The sequence below is a fragment of the Parambassis ranga genome, chromosome 24, assembly GCF_900634625.1.
Source record: "Parambassis ranga chromosome 24, fParRan2.1, whole genome shotgun sequence".
NCBI lineage: Eukaryota > Metazoa > Chordata > Actinopteri > Ambassidae > Parambassis > Parambassis ranga.
Genome location: NC_041043.1, coordinates 10,480,679 through 10,503,481, shown reverse-complemented (window position 1 = coordinate 10,503,481; position 22,803 = coordinate 10,480,679). Strand labels below are relative to the sequence as shown.

Genomic DNA, 22,803 nt, shown 5'->3' with positions numbered 1-22,803 from the left:
GGCTTTATACCTGTGTGAACTACAGTACTTCTGGTATGGTTGGATAGCTTTGGAAAGCCCCTTCCTCAGGCAAGGTTGTGACCATGTTTATTTCTTCCATACACCAGCAATTTAAAATGTACACCCACTTTGTGCCATGATTAGCCAGCAAGTATGCTAACTATAAGCTTCTTTCTCGCTACATTCTTTTCACTGTGCATTCATGTGCTATTTGGATCAGGTGTAAACATGGCTGATAATTAAACATTTCTTCTCTATGTTTCTGTGGTTTTTGTGAATGGCATTTTTAAAACTGCAAACATGAGTGGTCTTGGATGGTCTTTTCTAAGAAACTGCTGAAAACTTATCGTGTCCCTTCTTTGTGTCCACAGCACTCTTTGACGGAGGCCACACTCTGTGGTGGAGGAGGCTGTAAAGAGGCCCTGAAGGAGCCTCCCATCCTCCCTACCTGACCAGTTGGACGCATTGGACAGCCATGGCTCCTCGGAAGCGTGGCGGTGGCGGCCGTGGTGGCCTCTCATTCATCTTCTGCTGTTTTAACAGCAGTGATCACCCAGAGATTACCTATAGGCTTCGGGAGGACTTCGCACTGCAAGTCATGGAGCCATCACTACCAATGCCAGGATATGATGAACTGGATGGCATGTTCTCCGAGTTGGTGGTAAGACCATCTTCTGTTCTTGTTTTCTTGTAAATTCATACTACTGTAAATGTAATAAACGTTGTTCAGTGTGAAGGAGAAATCTGCTTTTATTCTGCATCATTTTCATCTTGATAAATCTTAGTCATCCCTGACATAGAGCTCCATTGTTGTGCAAGTTGTTGTAGTCCTTCTGTACAATGACAGCTGCTTAGTTCATACAATGGCCATAAAATCTTTTAAATATCTTATTCCATTATTGCTTACTTGTCTGTTACATTGCAAGCGTTCACAAATGACACATCCTCCCTGTTTACACTTACAGCTTTTCTGAGTACCGGCGGCCTGGCTGCCTTTTTTTCTGTCTTATTGTCACTTCTAATTTGTCGTGCCCTCCTCTCTCCTCTGGCCCCATTTCCTCCCTCACGGTTGCCACAGTAATCTAAGCATGACATTTTTGCACATCAATAGGCCTCATTCAGGAGCTCTTAATGTCTCGGCCTCCTCCATCTGCTAATTGCTTGTTTTTGTCTACCACTCCTTTATGAAGACATAATTGAGTAAGTTGAGTGTGACGACAAGGAGGCTTTCAGTTGCTCTGTTTACCAAAAGAAAATAGCCACGTGCTTTTCTGTTCACCCAGTGTGAGACACACCATGTGCACGCATGATCAGAATGGAAAAAGATTCATGTTGTGGAAATGAATTATGGCAGCTATCTGCTGTGTTCTAATACATTTAATCGGACCGTTGACCCTAATATTTACTTTAACAGTAAGGTGAAGCTTCTTTTCCCATCTTACACATCAATGAATAATTTGTTTCTGTACCATTAAGTAGTGAGAATGTGCTAATTCCCAAGATCAATAAGTAGTCTGCAAAGCCAGTATAGGGGGTTTTCTCGTTGCACATACTGATTCAGAGCAAGTCTCATGATGAGCAGCTGTCTTTAAACATTTAACAATCAATCTGTTAGGTAACCAGAATAACCTACTATATGTCTAGTCTTAGACTTTATTCTACTCGTTCTACTGTGGCTCAAGTAACTGAAAACACACCAATGAGTTACAGCTCAGAAACCTCTCATAAAAGGTACAGATCTTTCTGATATGTCTCACTTGGTATTTAGTCAAACACTTCCCGACAGCACCCATTGTGCGTCTCTGTGAAATATGTGTTATACGTTGTGACACATGTTGTTTCCAGATGTTTGTTACCACATGTCGGACAGACAGGCCACGCCTTATCTTTTCCCCATTACTCACATGTCTAAAGCCTGGAAGACATCTGATTTGATTCACAGTCACTCTAGATTTATGATGAGACCAACCACTGATATCGCACTGATATGATGACGTGATTTAGCACGAGCTGATCTCAGACAGAGCTCTGCTGGAGCTACTCTTGGCGCTTGTGTTTGTTTTGGGCAAAAACAAAATTGAGTTATGTTGTGTAGATATTTTTACATTTGCTCCATACTGGTTTGATATATTTCGTAGCTTGTTTGCATTCTGTAAACTGTGTTTTAAGGATTAACCACTCCACACACTGCTATTTTTTTGCTACTTTGCAGGATGAACTCGACCTCACAGAGAAACACAGGGAAGCCATGTTTGCCCTGCCTGCAGAGAAGAAATGGCAAATCTACTGCAGCAAAAAGAAGGTAAAAGATTTATTCCTCAGCTGCAGAGAGCATCACTATATCAGCCTTTACAGCCTTGCTGCTGAGTGGGTGTTTTTTCTGACTAATATCCCAGCAGCCAAGTGTGTGTAATCTCCTCTTGTCATTGAGTCATTCACTTTTAAACCTTTCTTCACAGTTTTCCTCTAACATGAATATGTAGTCTGTGTATAGTGTCACAGGAAGTTGTGATGATGCAGTTTATCTTTGATATTCTACTATTTTTTTATCAAAGACATTATTAGGCTAAAATAGTTAGTTGTCAGGCTAAAGTTAAGGCTAAGTTTTACATCCATAGATTCCCTCTAATTGTTTCAGTGCTACAAGCATCAAACAAGGTGCCATAACTATTATGACAGCACTTCACAGTTATGGGAGATATAATATGTGAACTGCCAGCAAATTTCTCTGCCCCGATTAAAAGCAAAATCTATCTGGAGTTAGCCAAACTGAACAAGGTAGCCTGTGTGAATCCTTCTCATATGTCCAAGTAGAGATCAGGTTCCCTTTCCAGAACCAACTCAAAGATGTGCAGAGAATTCACCTGATAGGAATAACAACACCATAAACAGAGTTGTTTATTGATACATGCTGGCCATAGGTTTGATACAATCCTATTCTCTATTTTAAGCATAAGAAGTGAATAAGTACAGAATCTTTCCCAAGCAATGTATCTCACCTGGTCACCAGCATTTTTGCTTTTTACCCTTAAATCTTAACTGCCTGAACAAGGCTCCAACAAGCATAACTACCCTTAGGACGTTACACAAGATTGATATAAACATAGGGATGTATAGAGGGAGTATGGCTAAATCCAGCCTGTCCCATTAGATAATCCACTAACAGGTAAGGCAGTGTCAGCAGTTTGTTTTAAAAGTGCAGAAATACATTGTGAGACAGAAAAGGTCGGCTGTATCTTGTTTCTGTAACTTCAAAGTTTTAGTTTAGAGTACTTCATTGTAAGCAGAGAAACTCAAAGAAGATTTATTTAATCATGTGGTTTCTCTTTTTAGCTAATATACCTGTCCCATCAAAGCATCCATGTAGCCATAACATACTCCTCTGCTCTGCGACAGTGTCAGGTTTCATTATTGGCTTTTTTCCTGATGAAAGGACTGTCAGACGTTCCGCTTCTCTCTCTATATGAACTCATCCTCAGCATGCAGGAAGACACAGACGCCTGTTCTACTTTAGATCAATGGGAGCTGCCACTGAATGTGCCCTCATATTTTTACAGCAGTGTTTCAAGGCCATAGGTAGGAGCATGTAGGATATCCTGTCCTGACGAGTATGCAGTCAGGCCCTGCAGATTTATTAATCTTTTCCTACATCTGGTAACAAACTGGATGTGTGGAGTGTTGGGATTTAGCTTGATGGATTGATATTTAGTGTGCAGAATTTACAGTATAAACCCTCAGAAAACACAGCTGCAGAATGGCGAACGTTTTTAAAGATTGTGCAACAGTGCAGCAATTTACCATACATTCAGAGTATGTCACAACAAACAAAAGTGTGAGCAGTGTTTGTAAAAGGCACATAGTGCAGGCAAGATGTAATGTGTCTTTTAGTCTGAAAGCATTAGAGTTGCTGGTAGGTTCTGTTGATTTTTCCCTGTTGGGAAGATACAGTAAAGATAATAAATGTGAATGAGAGAGCAGAAGGACATGCAGCAGAGGTCTGGCTGGCTATGAGTAAAACCAGAAACTCTTGTTGTGTTCCATTTACCTCGGAAGTTGGAACTGGAAATACCATCATATTCAGGCTGACCATATTTCAGTACCGTTCAGTACAGTTCTGTTATACTGAAGTTACTTCGATGTGATACACTTTGTGATTTAATTGGCTGTAGAGACAGCACCTATCAGCCAGTCACAGCAAGGCAAGTGATAGATAAAATAGAGGAAATAGACCTGTATTGAACGGAATGGCCTGTTTCTGATCTGCCCCAATTACTGGCCTTATTAGAACTTGAAAATGAACCTCAACATGTTGTTTTGCTGCTGTTCTGATAATGCCGGCTGGATTATGTGAAGGGGAGGATATAGGTGAATCGGGGCTTTAGAAAGGTGTCGATATTGCTGACTCTGCAGCACTCTCTGGCTTTGACTCAGACAGAGACAAACTCACCATCTGAACACAGAAGGAAGGAGAGGGTGTGTGTAGAGAGAAAAGAGGCAAAGGAAGCACTCGGTTGTCCAAGGCAAACAGGATGGCTTCACTTCCACAGGTGCAGCTTTAGTATGTGGGTGGGTGAGGAGGGGAGATAAAGAGGAAGGTGGGGTCATTATCAGGGCACTCAAAGCCCACAAGTGATGAAGGTGCTCTTTTTCATCACTTGTTTCATTGGCTCCAGAATGTGGAGGAGATAAGTCAGTCAAAGCTTCATCTGTTTGGTTTGGCCAGGCACCTGAGCTGATGAAATCATGCTGCAGATAATCCATCTTCTTCCTGCTTGTTGTCAGCTCTCTTCAAGGCTACATCATCTGCCAAGAGAAAGATTTACTGATCCTGTTTGTAGGCATTTTGTAGTCTGGGTTCAGATTTCATCAAAGAAAGGTTTGACTTCTGAGAGGACAGGGCTGTAACTTTACTTCTCTTTTAAGCAAGCTGTCCCATTAAATAACTAAAAATGGTTCCTGTTTCCTAGTGTGTGTTTGATCTTTGCTTTCTCAAGTGTGGAAAAAATATACACTCCCAGCTTGTCTCTCTCTCTCTCTTCAAGTCCCTAAATAAACTAAAGTGTTTGAAGACTGCTGACATCCGAGTAAAAGATGAGCTCTTAAGGATGTGAAAGGAAGTGGTTCCACCTCTGTGTCTGTGACTCTTAATAGACTGGATTACTTCCAGCACCCGCCTGGTCAAGCTGGCACTGGTCATGAGTGGAACAGCAGGATCAGGCCTTCCTGTCACTGCACGATCCCAGCAGACCAGCCAAGGCCCACAGTTTCTACCAGAGCAGCCAAGGCTTTTCTGGCTGGTTTTATCATCTGACGCCCAATTAGTTTCTGATGGTCACAGTTCACTTGTGTTTAATGGAGCAGGAGTTAAACTGAAAGCTGGGAGGCCTTTTATGTACAAGCCAAGTTCAGGGTCAAGTCAGTCCTTCCTAGTTAAAAATGAGAAGAAATGAGAAGAAGCTATACCTTCTGCAGAGTCTGCAATGCAAACATGCCTGTCATGGAGTCAGGAGATTAATCTCAACATAAGTCAGGCCATGTCCTTAATCCACAGTTTTAACATTCATTTGCTAATCTCAAGATTTTATCAAGCAGCTGTGCTCCGCTTTTTTTGGCTCTTCTCACCACCTCCTGAAACTTAGTGAAACGCTGGAGGAAAAAGTAGGTTGAATATCTGTGTTGCCCTATATAGGAGTCCTTTTTTTAAAATTTTGCCTTTTGGCTATTTATGTTCTGGACCTTCTGTTCCTGTTTGTGTGTTTGCTGGAGTTTGTGTCTTTCAAAGCTTGTGAAAGTTCTGAAACATGAGTATATGTATAGCAGGAGAAAAGAGGGAAGTCCTTCATCCTGTTTGAAAGTTTGATTTTTTTTCAAACATGTGACATGAACAAAACAACAGCTTGTCCTCTCATGTGACTTTGTTTATTTCAAATCCAAGATTTTTACATTCCAGTCACTCTCAGTTAATTTCCATAAACCAAATGCATCTTTCTTTAATTCACTTACAATCTCATGCTCGGTTTATCTTGTTATTGTGTGATTCAGCTTCATTCTTTTGTTTTTGTATTGCTTTGTTTTTCAGGAACAAGAAGAAAACAAAAGTGCAACTAGTTGGCCAGAATATTACATTGATCAGCTCAATTCAATGGCAGCTGTAAGTAATAACATGAACTTCATTTCTTTTTATTGGTTGCGTTACAACCTCGGAAGAATGATCTGTTCTTTCTGAGGTTTTTAGTAATTTGTGATTGAACACTGTATGCACATGTCATACTGTATTTTGAATATAATCTAATTAAACAAAAGTAATCTTTAAACTGTGGTAATGAAGTTGCACCACTGTGCTGTCAATATATATACAATAAGCAGATTGCCTTTCTAGAAATTATTTTAATCTGTGTAATCTTTTGTTAAACAGAGAAAGACGCTCCTCGCTTTGGAGAAAGAAGACGAGGAAGAGAGGAACAAAACCATAGAGAGCTTGAAGACAGCTCTGAGGACCCAACCGATGAGGTGGGCAAAGTACTTTCTGCAGCTTGTCCTTTTCCTTTATTTCTAATGTCAGCTATCTACCTTCATTTAACCTCCTCTGACTTCACCTGTCACTCTTTCCCAACAACAGTATGGAAATGAGTCCTTTAGAGACTGAAGAGCCTTAAAGGTCACTGCAGTCTGCATTAAGTAGATAAACTTTAAAGGAAGCCACAATACACTCTAAAAATTGCTCTTTGAGTGAAGATAATTAAGTTATAGTACAAGAAAACAGAGGCAACATTCTCAAAGACACATTGAGCTATTAGATATGTGACACTACAGTTTTACACGTTAGGCATCTGATCTAAAGCACTGATATAAATAAAGTTGTCCTGGTCTCCTCTCAGGTTTGTAACTCGTTTCATCGATCTGGATGGCCTGACGTGTATCCTGAATTTCCTGAAGAGTATGGACTATGATACCACAGAATCCCAGATCCACACGTCCCTGATTGGCTGCATCAAAGCTCTGATGAACAACTCACAGGGCCGCGCCCACGTCCTCTCTCACTCTGAGAGCATCAACATCATCGCTCAGAGCCTGGCCACAGAAAACATCAAGACTAAAGTAGCAGTGCTGGAGATAATGGGTGCTGTGTGCCTGGTGCCTGGTGGGCACAAAAAGATCCTCGAGTCTATGTTGCACTATCAGCGCTTTGCCTGCGAGAGGACACGCTTCCAGGTGGGTGGGAGCATCAGGAGATATAGTTTTAACCTTTACTAGATAGATACTTGACACCTGTAATTGCTTGTTACCCCTCAGACTCTTATAAACGATCTGGACCGGAGTACAGGGCGATACAGAGACGAGGTCAACCTGAAAACTGCTATCATGTCCTTTATTAATGCCGTGCTGAGTCAAGGAGCTGGAGAGGTAATATAACTATATACTCAGTATTTATGCCTCCTTATATACAAGGGGCTTGTCATTTCACTCTCTCATTTAAATGACATTTTAAGTGACTAATATTTTTTTTCTTTTTTTAAATAGACTAGTTTGGAATTCCGTATCCACCTCCGATACGAGTTTCTTATGCTGGGGATCCAACCTGTGATTGATAAGCTACGTTCCCATGAAAACTCCACATTAGACAGGTGAGATGGAACTTCCCTTAAATGTCTCTGTAAAAGAACTCACCTGCTCCAGAGATGTGGCAGTAAATATTAACTTACCGTACTCACTAAAGCTTTACATTGATGAATCAAAAGAGGAAATACCAGATCAGCAAACACACATTTTTAAATAGTCTTTTAAATAGTCTTTTAAATAGTGTAAATAATTTTGCACTCATTTTTTCCAGGTTAAAATAAATTAAAATGTACTCACATGACACTGCAGACTGTCTTTCTAATTCATTCCATCTCACACTTTTAGACATTTAGACTACTTTGAGATGCTGCGGAATGAGGATGAGCTGGCTTTGTCAAAACGCTTTGAGTCGGTAAGAACCATGGAAATCTTTGCCTTATTGCTTTGAGTGTTTATCATTTTGCTGGTGCTGACAAGTTGTTGTCTTTCTCCCCCTCTAGGTACACATAGACACCAAAAGCGCCACACAAGTGTTTGATCTCATCCGCAAGAAATTGAACCACACCGATACTTACCCGCACTTTATGTCTGTCCTGCATCACTGTCTGCTCATGCCACGTGAGTGCTCCTTTTAAATTATTACACTTTCAAACTGTACAGTGTAGTTTCTTGCCTGAAAGATAAGAATGTTGACTTTGTCCAGATTAGTCAGCTCAGAATATAGATAAGGACATTCCCAGCCAAGTTGAATACTCTTTCAGACTTTAATATTTACTTTTAATTGTTTTTCTGCAAATACATGAGCCCAATTTCCCACATTGTTTAATTGGTCAAACACCTTTTTATATTTACTGTACTTTAACTCAGTGAGGCAGTTTTTCAATATAAATAATAAGGCACTGGGAAACATCTTCTCTTCCTGTGCATTCCCACCAAACAGAGAATAAATAACCACTGTGGATTTACCTCTAATCGAAGGTTTTCAGTGTTAGACATCACTGAAGGGAAAATAAACAGGATTCTGGTCATGTCACTGACAAAACTCTTCCACTTCTTTTATTTCGTGTGTGTCTGCAGACAAGAGAAGTGGCAACACGGTACAGTACTGGCTGCTGTTGGACCGCATCGTTCAGCAGATGGTTCTACAGAACGATAAAGGTCACGACCCCGACGTCGCACCGCTGGAGAATTTTAACGTGAAGAACGTCGTCCGGATGTGAGTGCTCTCATTTCCCTCTGAACACACAGACTCACACATGAATACATGGAACAGATTACTTGACTTCCAGACTGAAGAATGTAGAACAGTGTTGTGTTCACTGAGAAGCCATGTGCATAACAGTGCTGTCTCATAAAAGGCCTTCCTTTCAAGTTCACAAAAACAATCAGTGGAGTCCTTCATGCAGATTCTGTAACTAACTAGAAAAGCATTTCCTGAAGAAAATGCAAGTTTGATTGCTGCAGCTGAAGCATTGCTTTGAATGCTGATGTGAAGGATTTGCTCTGAATTGCTGGAGAATCTGCAATCGGAATTTCATTTGCTGAAACACGGTTAGAATTTGAAAAGACGAAGCTCTTATTTTGAAAAGTAGAAAATGTTTTAATATTATGAAGATATGAAACAGACACTGCTGAAGACAGAAATGGTATGAAGTCACTGACCTTAAAGAATAGCCTGTAAAGCTGAAGGATGATCAATATGACAGATATATTGCTTAAAATCTGATAAAGACTACAAACATGGCTGCTTTGTTAGCCTGTCACCATGGTAACAGCCCTCCATCGAGGCCCTGTATCATGGCAACCTGAATGTTTATCAACTGCCCTGAACTGCAGCACTCTCTGCCCCCCCCTTTTTGCAGCAATCAAACGAATTATGGGTGTCACTCTCTCTCTTTCTTTCCCTTTCATCAGGTTGGTCAATGAAAATGAGGTCAAACAGTGGAAAGAGCAGGCAGAGAAAATGAGAAAAGGTTAGTTTGATGTTTAGTTGCACTCATGAAAGACAACACATCTGTTAAAGTTGCTAAAATGATTTTATTATGCTTTGATTTCCCATCACAGAGCACCATGAGCTGCAACAAAAGTTTGAGAAGAAGGAGCGTGAATGTGACGCCAAGACTCAGGAGAAAGAGGACATGATGCAGACACTCAACAAGATGAAGGAGAAGCTGGAAAAGGAGAGCAATGAGCACAAAAATGTCAAGCAGCAGGTGGCCGAGCTCACTGCACGGCTGCATGACCTCAGCACAGTAAGTCCTTATGTCTAGCCTCAAATAACCCTAAATATTAAAGTGTATTAGTCATTGACAAGCAATAGTTCTCGAGAGTTAGAAGCAGCCATGAAAAGACCAGAGCTATTTTCCTGTCCAGTGTTGAGTGAAACATTTGCAGCATGTTAATCCTTCCTGGTGTTTTTTGCAGCGACAGGCAGCTGTTGTTCCAGGCGGCCCTCCCCTCGCCCCCGGCCCTCCCGGAGGCCCTCTGCCTCCTCCACCCATGCCAGCATTTGCAGGGTTGTGCCCGCCTCCACCGCCACCCCCTGGTGGCATGATGCCTCCTCCTCCTCCCCCTCCCCCTCCACCGGGTGGCCCTCCACCACCTCCTGGACGCCCATCCATCGGTGGCATCCCACCACCACCTGGTGCACCCCTGGGACCATCTTTGAAGATGAAGAACATTCCTCAACCAGCCAATCCACTTAAGTCCTTCAACTGGTCCAAGATAGCAGAGGTAAAAGGCGTGGGCACACAAAAGGCATGAAGTGTAATCCTGCTTTTCAAAATGAGATTAAAGACTGACTCTCTCTGACTCTTCTCTGCTCAGAATAAACTGGAGGGCACTGTTTGGATGGAAGTGGATGATGCCAAGGTTTTTAAAATCTTGGATCTAGAGGACATTGAAAAGACCTTCTCCGCTTATCAGAGACAGCAGGTACTGAGTTCATCTCACCATATGTCACTGTCTATCATCAGCTAGGACGAATGGTGAGCATAGGGGTCAGCTGGCATTTTTTGGATTTATTCTTGGCTTGTGTTCAGATCTTTTGCAACATTTGAAATCTAAAGCACAGTTTGTGCAGAGAGGGAGAGAACAAAACCATCTGCTGTCAAAAAAGATCAATTTGACAGGTTATTAGATGCCAAACATGCTTGAATCACTTTAAATACTGTCTCACTTTTTAATGGAATTCTGTTTTTTGCATTATGGTTTTGATCATTCTGCCAAATCCATCCATCCATTCTTCTTCTACCACTTATCCGGGGCCGGGTCGCGGGGGCAGCAGTCTAAGCAGGGACACCCAGACTTCCCTCTCACCGGACACTTCCTCCGGCTCTTCTGGGGGAATCCCAAGGCGTTCCCAGGCCAGCCAAGAGACATAGTCTCTCCACTGTGTCCTGGGTCTTTCCCGGGGTCTCCTCCTAGTGGGACATGTCCAGAACACCTCCCCAGGGAGGCGTCCAGGAGGCATCCGAAACAGATGCCCAAGCCACCTCAGCTGACTCCTCTCGATGTGAAGGAGCAGCGGCTCGAGTCTGAGCTCCTCTCGGGTGACCGAGCTGCTCACCCTATCTCTAAGGGAGCGTCCAACCACCCTTTGAAGGAAACGCATTTTGGCCGCTTGTATTCGCGATCTCATTCTTTCGGTCATTACTCAGAGCTCATGACCATAAGTGAGGGTAGGAACGTAGATTGACCGGTAAATCCACCACAACAGACCGGTACAGCGACTGCATTACTGCGGAGGCCGCACCAATCCGCCTGTCAATCTTCCGCTCCATTTTTCCCTCACTCGTAACCGAGACCCCGAGATACACAAACTCCTCCACTTGGGGCAGGAGCTCTCCTCCCACCCGGAGAGGACAAGACACCTTTTTCCGGTCGAGAACCATGGCCTCAGACTTGGAGGTGCTGATTCTCATCCCAGCCACTTCACATTCGGCTGCAAACCATCCCAGTGCACACTGAAGGTCCTGGCTCGATGAAGCCAACAGGACATCATCATCTGCAAAAAGCAAAGATGAAATCCTATGGTTCCCAAACCAGACCCCCTCTATAGTTGGAGCACACCCTCCGGTCCCCCTTTTTGAAAAGAGGGACCACCAGCCTGGTCTGCCAGTCCAGTGGCACTGCCCCCGATTGCCACACGACGTTGCAGAGGCGTGTCAGCCAAGACAGCCCCACAACATTCAGAGACTTAAGGTACCTAGGGCGAATCTCATCCACCCCAGTGCCTTGCCACCGGAGAGCTTTTCGACTTCCTCGGCAACTTCAGCACAGGTGATAAATGAGTTCACTACTGAGTCCTCAACCTCAGCTTCCATAATGAAAGGCGCGTTGGTGGGATTGGGAAGATCCTCAAACTACTCCTTCCACCGTCCAACCACATCCCCATTCGAGGTCAACAGCTCCCCACCTCCACCGAATACAGTGTTGGTGGAGTACAGTTTTCCCCTCCCAAGGAGCCGGACGGTTTGCCAGAATCTCTTTGAGGCTGACCGATATTCCTCCTCCATGGCCTCCCTGAACTCCTCCCAGGCCCGGGTTTTTGCCTCTACAACTGCCCTCGCTGCAGCACACTTGGCCTGCCGATACCTATCAGCTGCTTCAGGAGTCCCACAAGCCAACCAGGCCTGATAGGACTCCTTCTTCAGCTTGACGGCATCCCTGACTTCCGGTGTCCACCACCGGGTCCAGGGATTGCCGCCGCAACAGGCACCGGAGGCTTTGCAGCCACAGCTTTGGAGAACGTGGTGGAGGTGGAGAACGTGGTCCACGTGGACTCAATGTCCCCAACCTCCCTTTGGAATCTGGGTGAAGCTCTCCCGGAGGTGGGAGTTAAAGATCTCCCTGGCAGAGGGTTCGGCCAAACGCTCCCAACAGACCCGCACAGTACGTTTGGGCCTGCCTTCGAGGCCGTTCCTCCCAATCACGCTTCTCCAGGTGTTACTGTCGCTGCCCACGTGGGCGTTGAAGTCTCCCAGCAAGATGACAGAGTCCCCGGTCGGGGCACAATCCAGCACCCCTCCTAGAGACTGTAAGAAGGTCAAGTACTCTACACTGCTATTCAGCGCATATGCCGAAACCACAGTGAGAGACCTCTCCCCGACCCGAAGGCGCAAGGAGGCGACCCTCTCACATACTGGGGAAAACTCCCAACACATGGCAGCTAAGCTGTGGGGCTATAAGCAAGCCCACACCAGCCCACCACCTCTCACCATGGGCAACTCCAGAATAGAAGAGAGTCCAACCCATCTCAAGGATTTGGGTTCCAGAACCTGGAGGCGAGCCCGACTATATCTAGTCGGTACAGCTCAGCCTCCCGCTCAAGCTCAGGCTCCTTCCCCCCCAGCGAGGTGACATTCCATGTCCCCAGAGCCAGTTTTCTGTGTTCTGTGGCCGAGGCCCCCTAGGATCACCTGGGCACTCAAACCCTTCCATCACGATAAGGTGGCGGTCCATGGATTCTGCCATATGTGATTGAAAAATGCCTGAATAAGAAGCTCACAATCAGCTGTTTCATTTTGCAATTAATGTAGATATTCATAATCAGTAGTAGTTGTGTTAGCTGCACAGATAGGAATGACCATGTCCTTGATTTATTGGTAACCCTTATGTGACTGGAAGCATGTTGAATACACACAATATAACATAGATGAACAGATATAAACACAAAGAATGGCAGATTAACTGAGCATCAGGCTGATTTAAAGCTACAAATGGATTCCTTATGCACCCGGCATGTGAATGATAAGCACGTAATGATCGACTGAACATGCACTTACTGTCTCACTGCTGCTCACTTCATTACTGATCCATTGTCGATTAAGTGCTGAATGATTCATTTGCTTGTTGTTCTTATGGGCTGCAATCACATAACTGCTTTACTTATTCTAATGAGTGCTTACATCTTCCCTGCTTCCTACCTGCATTTTAGGACTTCTTAATGATCAATAACAGCAAACAGGTGAGTGCAATTACAGTACAGTGGTTTATACAGTGTCATTGTGTAAAGAATTTCCACTCGGGGATAAATAAAGTAAATTTTGATTATATTGTGACGTACTCTCATCTACAAGGGATGATTGATAAGTTCTTGGCCCAAGGAAAAAGATATCTACCATCTAGGAATGTGGATTTGAACTTGCCCTATACCCGCCTCATTCATCTGATCTTACATCTTCTATCTAAGATTAAGAAGCAGCTCAGTAGTTGCCATTTTGAGTGATGACATCAGTCTTCTTGGTATGTGCAGCAATGACTTTCTGGAGTCCCAAGATGCCGACCGATCTTTGAAAACATAGGAGGGAACCATATGAAAACAAATTCAGTTTAGGTTTTCTTAAACTTCTTCCCTCTACCTTTGGGCCGCAAACTTATCAGTCACCTCAGACTTAATTTGTGTCCAACCTTTCAGACTTGTATTTGACTTTATCATACTTCACTTGTCATGTGACGATGTCTGTGTAACTACTTTCTTTAAGCTTTTGTGTTTTCTGGGTGTCAGTCTTTCTTGTTTTGTGTTTCTCACCACATCAAGGTGTGTGTGTTATAACCTAAAGGAGCCTGACCAATCCTAACTTTTTTAAACACTCTGTTGACAGAAAGAGGCAGAAGATGACACACTGAGCTCCAAAAAAGTCAAGGAGCTGTCTATCATTGATGGCCGACGAGCTCAGAACTGCAACATCCTCCTGTCGCGGTATGTTCAGCACATTGTAAATCCTATAAAAAACCTGACAGAGCTCAGGTTATGATATTTTTAACGGACTCTCTTTGTTGTGCACTGCAGACTGAGGCTTTCAAATGAAGAGATTAAGAGAGCCATTTTAACCATGGACGAACAGGAGGACCTTCCCAAAGACATGCTGGAGCAGGTGCGGTGTGCATTCTGTGATTTGTTTTTGTGATAGATGAAGGAACTGTGAACTGTGATGTTTTGCTCTGTTCAGGTACCAGCATATCAATGTTTACTGTAGTAAAACAAACCAAAACAGCATGATAAACACCAAAATACTGACATTTATGAGCCGTGACCCTGCACTGCAGGACAAAGTTGGCTTCAGAAGATGGATGGATGATGTTTAAGAGTATTTTCTTGTCCCTTCAGTTGCTTAAGTTTGTCCCAGAGAAGAGTGATGTGGATCTCCTGGAGGAGCACAAACATGAGCTCGACAGAATGGCCAAACCAGACCGCTTTCTTTACGAGATGAGCAGGTACTGAACTGTTTAATCTTAGCTTCCTGTATGAGTCCTTTTAATTTTAACTAAAGGGGACCTAGTATGTTAAACAGCGTATAGATAATAAACATCTCCTTATTACTTAATTTTACCATAAACATGCCATTCAGTTTTCATTCTTATGGATGAACATGAAATGGTTATTTTGCCCCTTACTTATGCAGACATGTTGAACCTCTGCTGTTGTTTTTATTGCCTCATTTTTGGGTCCTGGTCACATTTTTTACATTTTGAGTGACAAATACTAAAACAGCTTGTAACACGACTAAAAGCAGGGAGGTAGTTTTAAGGGTGTAACACACATTGTGAGTATGTGAAATTTAATCTTAAAAGAGGAATAATGCACAACTTTAAAGTACTAGGTAACCTTAGACCTGACAGCTTCAGGTCAGTGCAGCTCAGATCTGCTGAGAGTAAAGACAATAGCCTTTGTTTTCTCGTGGAGCAGATACATTCAGTGACACATGGGTTTCTACTTAGCACAGAACAATAGCCATCTGTGTGTAAATAGTGTTGTTATACAAACAGGCTATAATGTAATAACAGTATTTGTATTAGTTTTGTAAATAAAAGGAAGAACATGTCTGAACATTAAGACCAGTTAGATAGGATCACAAAGTGAAGACAACACAATCTAATGTGTAGTAGTTATATCAATTTTTACTATAATTTAGCCATTTTTTTTTGTCCTAGCAATTGGGCTGCATCACAGATGTCATTGTGGTATTCATTAGCTGTGGAGTCAGTGGTTTATAGGCTGAAATCATACACTCTGCCAAAAATAAGCTTCATTACCACAGCTAAAACTTTTATTGCTATTTAAAGGGATGAAGAGTTTTACTTTACTCCAGTACAGTGTCCGTGTTTGTGGCTTTTGTCTAAACCTTTGGGTTCCCCTGTTTATAATTCATTATTTTTATCTGTTTTTGTTCTTCTCTGACACGTATTTTCCAGAATAAACCACTACCAGCAGAGGCTGCAGTCTCTCTACTTCAAAAAGAAGTTTGCAGAGAGGATAGCTGAAATCAAACCCAAAGTTGAAGGTGGGAAAAGTCTCTGGGTTACACACAGCAAAAATATTTATCATGTGTTGTAAAAAAAAGCCTTTCAAGTAAATCTAGCCCTTTGAGCAGCTGTGTATGCCTAAAATTAGCTCTATCAAGTATATTTATTCCCCGGTACACTTCTTTATGTTTCAGCTCTGACCAAGGCGTCAAAGGAGATTTTACACAGCAGAAACCTAAAGCAGCTGTTGGAGGTGGTGCTGGCCTTTGGAAACTATATGAACAAGGGTCAGAGGGGTAACGCTTACGGCTTCAAGGTGTCCTCACTCAACAAGATCGCTGATACCAAATCCAGTATTGACAAGTAAGAACATTTTTCAGCCGTAACATTAAAAGTTGGCATGGAATATGGATATGTATATATAGAAAGATCACATCTGGAACTGTGAATGTTAGAACGCTAGAACTCCATATGGTTATTTATATCTGAAACTCCATAAAAGAGGCAATATTATTGCACATTTGACACATTTGCTTCAGCTCAGTGTGTCTGTATCACTCTGCAGAAACATTACTCTGCTGCATTACCTGATCACCATCCTGGAGAAGAAATATCCCAAAGTCCTGATGTTCCATGAAGACCTACAGTGTGTCCCAGAGGCAGCCAAAGTCAAGTATGTGGAGCAGTAGTTCCCAATAGCCTGCAACTAAATCTAAAACAATTCTTCCATTTTGTAAACAACGACCGCATCGGCTTCTCATTACAGTATGACTGAGCTGGAAAAAGATATCGCCAACTTGCGCAGCGGCTTAAAAAGTGTGGAGAGCGTGAGTTGCTATGAATTGTTTATGTGCTGTTTGAATCCTGCAGAGTTTGTGTCCTTGTTAACTTTCCTCCATTTCCACTTGCAGGAACTGGAATACCAGAAGAAGCGACCACAGGAGCTGGGCGACAAGTTTGTCTCAGTGGTGAGCCAGTTCATCACTGTGGCCAGCTTCAGCTTCTCTGACGTGGAGGACTCTCTCACTGAGGCCAGAGAACTGGTTAGTCATCGTGGCTGTACGAGTGTGTGTCTGTGTGTTTGTTTGAGCTGAGAGAAGACCAGCACGGTCCCTTGTGGACACAGGCCGCTGAAAGCCTGCATCACATTTCTTCTCTGTGCAGCTGTTTCTACGCACCACATTGACCTCATCAGTGACCTTTCTAGGAAAGCTAACAGCAGGAGTGAAGCATTACAGCTTCCTGCTGCAGGACCGCTGACTCTTTATTGGTCAGCCTGCTTGTTGCCATGTGTGCAGGTCAAAAGTGAATCCAGGAACAGAGCCTTAGATATTCTCCCTATGTGTGTCTAATTGTGGTTTAGGGGAGGGGGATTGATTACACCTGCCAACTCTTTTACCATTTCATTTTATGGATGCTTTTCAATCATCCCAAATGTGTCGCTGCACTTCAGTCGCAGCATAAGACGAAACAAAAGTTTAATATTTAGTGAATCCATTAAAACTTTACTGCTAGAAATGCGAACCTTCACATTTCACACACCCTGACCTTTTGTGAATTATGTGTCTGTGTGAGGTGAAAAGGCTGCTCAAGATAAAAACTCACACAGTATGCTCGACACCGACCACAGCACTGGCAACCATTAGCTTCTGTGAATCATTTACGGTGTTCCACAGTTAATTATTTGAGTGTTTACAGTGGTCCTCTGTACTCATGATCAAAAAACAGAGGAACTGCTGACTTTGAATGCATGTCCATCTAATAAAACCAGGAGCAGAGGTGTATTTATCATGCAACGCAGAATTCATGTCTCTGGTTAACCTTTGTGTCACATGCAGAGCTGCTCTTAATGTACACATCTTTGAAGGTATATGCTCTCAGCGTGGTGTCGCATCTGGATGTTCTCCCTCTGTATTTACGGTGAAAAACACCCAACAAACACACAGTCTTAATTTAAGCTCTGGCTCCAGTCTCCGACCTCAGCTGCAGTCAGTAGCCAGTCAGATCTGGGTTAACACCGGCTTCAAAGCACAACTACTGCTACCCTGCTCTGATTTCAAAGAGCTCAGGCCTAATGATCCTCCTGTAAAACAGTCAAAGATGGAGTAAAACACAGTTCTGCTGTGTCCTGCTGTAAATCTAACCCCCCTCTTGGTGTGCCCCCTTCTCTTTGGTCCCACAGTTCCTGCGGGCAGTAAAGCATTTTGGCGAGGATGCCACTAAGATGCAACCAGATGAGTTCTTTGGCATCTTTGACCAGTTCCTGCAGTCGTTCTCAGAAGCACAGCAGGAGAACGAGAACATGCGAAAACGCAAGGAAGAGGAGGAGCGCAGGGCCAAAATGGAGGCTCAGGTACGTGATCAATCCCTCCATATGATCCTCAATGAAAAACACTGCTGCTACACCTATTTACGAGTTCAAATACAATCAAATATGCCATGCTTGTGCTGTGTTTATCCATCTTGTGTTATGCTAAGCTAATAAAGAGAAATCTAGATTACATCTTCCCACAAAGATTTTTTTATGTTTGCGTCCCCAGCTGAAAGAGCAGAGGGAAAAGGAGCGGAAGGCCCGCAAAGCAAAAGCAAATGGAGAGGATGATGGGGGCGAATTTGACGACTTGGTGTCAGCGCTGCGATCGGGCGAGGTATTTGACAAAGACTTGTCCAAGATGAAACGAAACCGGAAGCGGATCAACAGCCAGAACACAGACTCGAGCAGAGAGCGACCGGTCACAAAACTTAACTTCTAAGAGTGGCTGAGTGGGCATCATCCTTGTTACGCTCGTCCACTCCCACCCCTGTTCACTATTAGTTCCCCTCTAGGTCAAACTGACATGAACACATTCCTCTGTACCCTCCTCCTCCGCTCCCACCCAGCTTGACTTGAATAAACCAGGGTCTTGCACCATCGCTGCAGAGCCACACACAGCACATGTTTAAACCTTTCATCCTCAGAGATTTTGATATGAAACAGAAGCCAAAAATCAATAAAGCGATAATCCCCGCTGGAGGATCAGTTTGGTTTAAGGAAATGTTTGTGAGAAAAGATGCTTATGTTTGTTTGACAGGATCCGTTCTGTGCTGCGTTTTTGTACGTCAGAATCTATGCACAGAGTGAGAATGTGTAGACTCCTTCCAGAGACAGGAAGATGATTCCACTAAAGACGCGAGGGGCCATTTTGTACAGATTTCGTAGATTGAGAGGGGCTGCCTCCGCCGCCGCCGCTGCTGCTTTTACCCGCCTGAATAGAAGAGACTAAACCTGAACTCTTAACACTGCTGCCCTCTTGCAGTCAGAACTTAGATGCTGCACTGTTAGACAGATGTGGTTTTAACTGCAAGTGACAGAAGCCAAGAAAGAAGCAGAGTTTTTTTTTATTCATTATTGATGTGCAGCATTTATATATCTGATCACTGTATGTTTAATTTGAACTTTTTCCTGTTAAGAGCTGGCCTTAACTCTGTTGATTTTTAATTGTTGAGTGGTACTCTCAAAGGGCCTGGGCCTAATCTGAAGCTCCTCATGTCATAGCTGGCATACTGTATATTCATATATTAGAGTATGTGCTTCTTTACACATGCACATAGAAAGAATCACTATGCTAAATGCCATTTAAAAAACAGACCCAATTAATGCATTACACTTTGTTTTCTTCTCTGAAGAGAGTCCCCTCCTTTCATATTTTTATTTGAATACCTGAAATATGTTTTCTGCACACTGGCTGGATTTACACTGCAGTTGAATAAATAAATACATAAATAAATAAAATGAACTTACTGATCCACATGTGATCCAACTTATGATATTAATTTGTCCCCTCAGCTGTGTGCATCCAACCAGTGTCCAATATCTCCACTGAACTTTTATAATTTAAATATTGCCTTCCATTGTACAATGACCTGATGGTAATAAATAGGAGAAAACAGCTTTGAGTTTGTTTGTTTCTTTCTTTCTTTTTGCCCCAAACAATGAGTGGACATTGGAAAAATATGGCTGGAAGCGTTCTAAAGTTTACATATTGATGATAGAAACCAGGCTCATAGCTCCCTCTAGTGGTGAGTAACTGTTATAACGCCTGATAGTTGGTAATATTACAACTGTTATTTTATTATTACAGTTATCAAGTTTATCATGGCAGGTTACAAATTTAAAAATGTGTTTTTTTATGTTACAAAGAAAAACCTGTTAACAGATGCTCACTTAAGCAGGAAGCCATGTGTCAGCTCGTCGTCTTTTTCCTGCACAAAGCGTGAAACTCCGGTGTAAAAAGCTCTGCCAGCAACTTCCACCACCACAGCCTTAAACTCCCCACACCCGGTCTCCTGAACAGACACACAGAATCACGAATATTTAGTCAACAGATGGTTGAAAGTTATATTTCTTTATATGAAATTTTAGTAATACAAAGAAGATCCAGATATTAAAAGAAATCATAACTGTTTTTTAACCAAATTAATCTCTGTAAACATAAACCGATAAGGCCTGAGGTAAGATTTTTTCAGGAAGTTCAAATTAAATGTAGTTTTATCCTATAGTCAGCTTGGTCTGTCTGTTAAGGTTTAACTGTATACAGCTGCTCTGTTATCTCAAGCTGCCTCTGACCTTTGGTCAATGACAAGTTTTGACTGTACAATCAACCCAGAGACCTTTCAGCAGCGGTGGGGTGACAGGTGGCACAAGCCACGCTTTAAATCTGATTGGCAACTGATCAGGTCTCCTGAGTGCAGGCCAAGCCTCTGTATGGAGTGGCTGCTCCGTTTCCTGTTGGCACATAAAGTGAAACCAAGCAGTATTTGTACTTATGCTGCATCTCAATTTCTTATTTTGTGTTATGCTGGTTATGTCCTGCCTACAGTCCTGTTTCAAACTAGCTGTTTTTGTGTCTCGCAAAGGGGCAGAGTGTATCCCTTTATGACATCACAAAGGGGCCTTTCAGTCTGAGTGGCTCTTTCAGACACAGTGTGTGATACCTCCACAGCTTTTCCTGTGAACTGGGATCCGGTGGCTCCGCTCTGAAACGTCCTAGTCTGATTTAGCTGGATGAGGCCTTTGTGATACTGAAGAGCCACCCGGGCTGTAACACCAGATCCAGTGGGGCTTCGGTCCACCTGAGAACGCAGCATTTTAATTACTTAAAGCCTGAGGTTAACCCTTTACTGGTTTGTGCAAAGTGTCATATTTCCTCCAGTCACCTGAGCTTCTGCAAACACACAGAGGTTGGCGGTGGGTTCAGGTGAATAATGGTCTTTGCCATCTGTGAGGATGGTGCCGTACAGGAAGGCCAGGTCATCACTGGTTGGATGATGCAGCTTCACCTAGGGAAGAGACGGTTACTTCAACATAACACTGGTGCAGCAGTGTACAAACCCGGCCTCTGCGGCCTTCAAGCACTGATCAGGGACATCTTAAAGGAGACAAACTGAGTTACAACCTGTTTCCCACATAAACAACATAAACTTCCTACCTGAGATTTGACAGCATTGGTCACAGCTGTGGCTGCGTCAACCAGATCCCGAGTCCTGGACAGATTCACGTCCAGGCCAAACCTCTGGGCGTTCACAAAGGCATAAAAAGCTCCTCCATAGCTGATGTCAACTGTCACCTCACCAAACCCCTCCACTGTCACTGTCACATCTGGAGGAAAATCATGTAGTCATTCATGATGTGGGAAAAAAAAACATCAAAAAGAGTCTCCTACCTGTAGCAAATGCAAACGCTGGCACACTGTGAAACCTCACTGCTCCCGTCTTCCCCTCAGAGTACTCAACAAAGGCCTTCACCAGACCACAGGGGCAGTGGATGTTCACTTGTGTCTCTGGCGACCGCGGTTCCTTCACCAGTTTGTAGTCCACAGCAAAGCGTCCCAGTGCGATGACTGCGTGTCCACACATGGTACTGTAGCCCTCATTGTGCATGAAAAGCACCGCCAAGTCCGCCTCAGGGAGCTCACTGTGCACAATCAGGGCTCCGTACATGTCATAGTGTCCCCGCGGTTCGTACATCAGCACCTTACGGAGGTGATCCAGATGTTCCCGCACATATCGCCGCTTGCACAGCACAGTGTCACCTTTGACCTCTGGGTAACCACTGAGGATGATGCGTAAAGGTTCTCCACCTGTGTGCATGTCAACTACAGCGAGCTCGTCTCCCTCATGAGGTGGAAGCTGAATATCCATCTGAGTGCCAGTTTAAGGAAACAAAAACAACACGTTAGATCAGAATTCAGTCATTATTAATCAGTAGATTTCATGAAAAGTGAGTTTTTTATTTGCATTTGAATTTTTTATGACTATATTTTAATAACATTTATTGTTTAATTTTAAATAATACTGTTTTTATTTGACTTATTCAATAAAACATTTTGACCTTGTTATATTTTTTCTACGTAAACCAACATGGTAACTATTATTATTAATCATAAAGACATACTTCTGCAGTGGCAGTGCATTATGGGTTAATCGTAAAGAAAAATGTGAATAGATATACATATAAAACAAACCAGAGAGAAAATATAAACACATGCAAAACCAATGGTTACAAAGAAAACGTGCACCCTGTCTCTATTAAACATATTTACCCTACTAAAGTTTATACATTAAACCCGGGCTTCAAACGCACTGAAGCAAACGCAGCTAATATTTATAAGATGGAGGTGAAATACTGCTGCACAAATATTTATTCAAACAGGACCAGAAAGTGTGTAAATCTTTACCTGGGTGAGATTTACTTTATCTCGAACTTCTGCAGACTTTTGACTTTTTTATTTATTTATTTTTTTCTGCGCATGTCCGTTCTTTAGTTTACAAAGACCACAGACTGACGTGAGCGCCCCCTGCTGTTGTGGAGGACTAAATGAGACTTTGGTCATTTGAGGACAATTTTATAGGCACAGAGGAGAAATAAATGTGCATTATTGTTTGTAGTTTGTTTTTATAAATGTTTAATTCAGTTAATTGAGGTTTGTTTTCTTCACTTTGTTCAGATTTGATTTT

General features: G+C 42.9%; 2 protein-coding genes across 4 annotated transcripts in view; one reads left to right on the top strand and one right to left on the bottom strand.

The window, feature by feature from the left end:
* daam1b (dishevelled associated activator of morphogenesis 1b) overlaps positions 1–19,737 on the top strand; it is a 40,160-nt gene extending 20,423 nt beyond the window's left edge. For 2 of the 3 annotated variants that reach the window (XM_028397005.1, XM_028397006.1), the window contains exons 2-26: positions 372–661; positions 2,213–2,302; positions 6,080–6,151; positions 6,416–6,510; positions 6,879–7,212; positions 7,294–7,404; positions 7,522–7,625; positions 7,906–7,972; positions 8,061–8,178; positions 8,638–8,776; positions 9,475–9,533; positions 9,625–9,812; positions 9,985–10,293; positions 10,387–10,494; positions 13,499–13,528; positions 14,166–14,263; positions 14,354–14,438; positions 14,672–14,778; positions 15,757–15,845; positions 16,002–16,170; positions 16,373–16,480; positions 16,574–16,634; positions 16,719–16,850; positions 17,990–18,160; positions 18,348–19,737. In XM_028397005.1, coding sequence (XP_028252806.1) covers positions 476–661; positions 2,213–2,302; positions 6,080–6,151; positions 6,416–6,510; positions 6,879–7,212; positions 7,294–7,404; positions 7,522–7,625; positions 7,906–7,972; positions 8,061–8,178; positions 8,638–8,776; positions 9,475–9,533; positions 9,625–9,812; positions 9,985–10,293; positions 10,387–10,494; positions 13,499–13,528; positions 14,166–14,263; positions 14,354–14,438; positions 14,672–14,778; positions 15,757–15,845; positions 16,002–16,170; positions 16,373–16,480; positions 16,574–16,634; positions 16,719–16,850; positions 17,990–18,160; positions 18,348–18,560 — 3,243 coding nt within the window. In that variant the 5' untranslated portion in view covers positions 372–475 and the 3' untranslated portion in view covers positions 18,561–19,737. The remainder of the gene's footprint in view (positions 1–371; positions 662–2,212; positions 2,303–6,079; positions 6,152–6,415; positions 6,511–6,878; positions 7,213–7,293; positions 7,405–7,521; positions 7,626–7,905; positions 7,973–8,060; positions 8,179–8,637; positions 8,777–9,474; positions 9,534–9,624; positions 9,813–9,984; positions 10,294–10,386; positions 10,495–13,498; positions 13,529–14,165; positions 14,264–14,353; positions 14,439–14,671; positions 14,779–15,756; positions 15,846–16,001; positions 16,171–16,372; positions 16,481–16,573; positions 16,635–16,718; positions 16,851–17,989; positions 18,161–18,347) is intronic. The other variant, XM_028397007.1, reaches the window with a different exon arrangement.
* A 214-nt stretch (positions 19,738–19,951) lies between these two features.
* Positions 19,952–22,580, bottom strand: l3hypdh (trans-L-3-hydroxyproline dehydratase). Its single transcript, XM_028397761.1, has 6 exons — positions 22,524–22,580; positions 21,510–21,987; positions 21,276–21,445; positions 21,004–21,126; positions 20,782–20,919; positions 19,952–20,133 (listed from the first exon to the last, which is right to left on the bottom strand). Exons 2-6 carry the CDS (start codon positions 21,985–21,987, stop codon positions 20,008–20,010), a joined length of 1,035 nt encoding a protein of 344 aa, XP_028253562.1. The 5' UTR covers positions 22,524–22,580; the 3' UTR covers positions 19,952–20,007.
* Between the last annotated feature and the right edge of the window lie 223 nt (positions 22,581–22,803).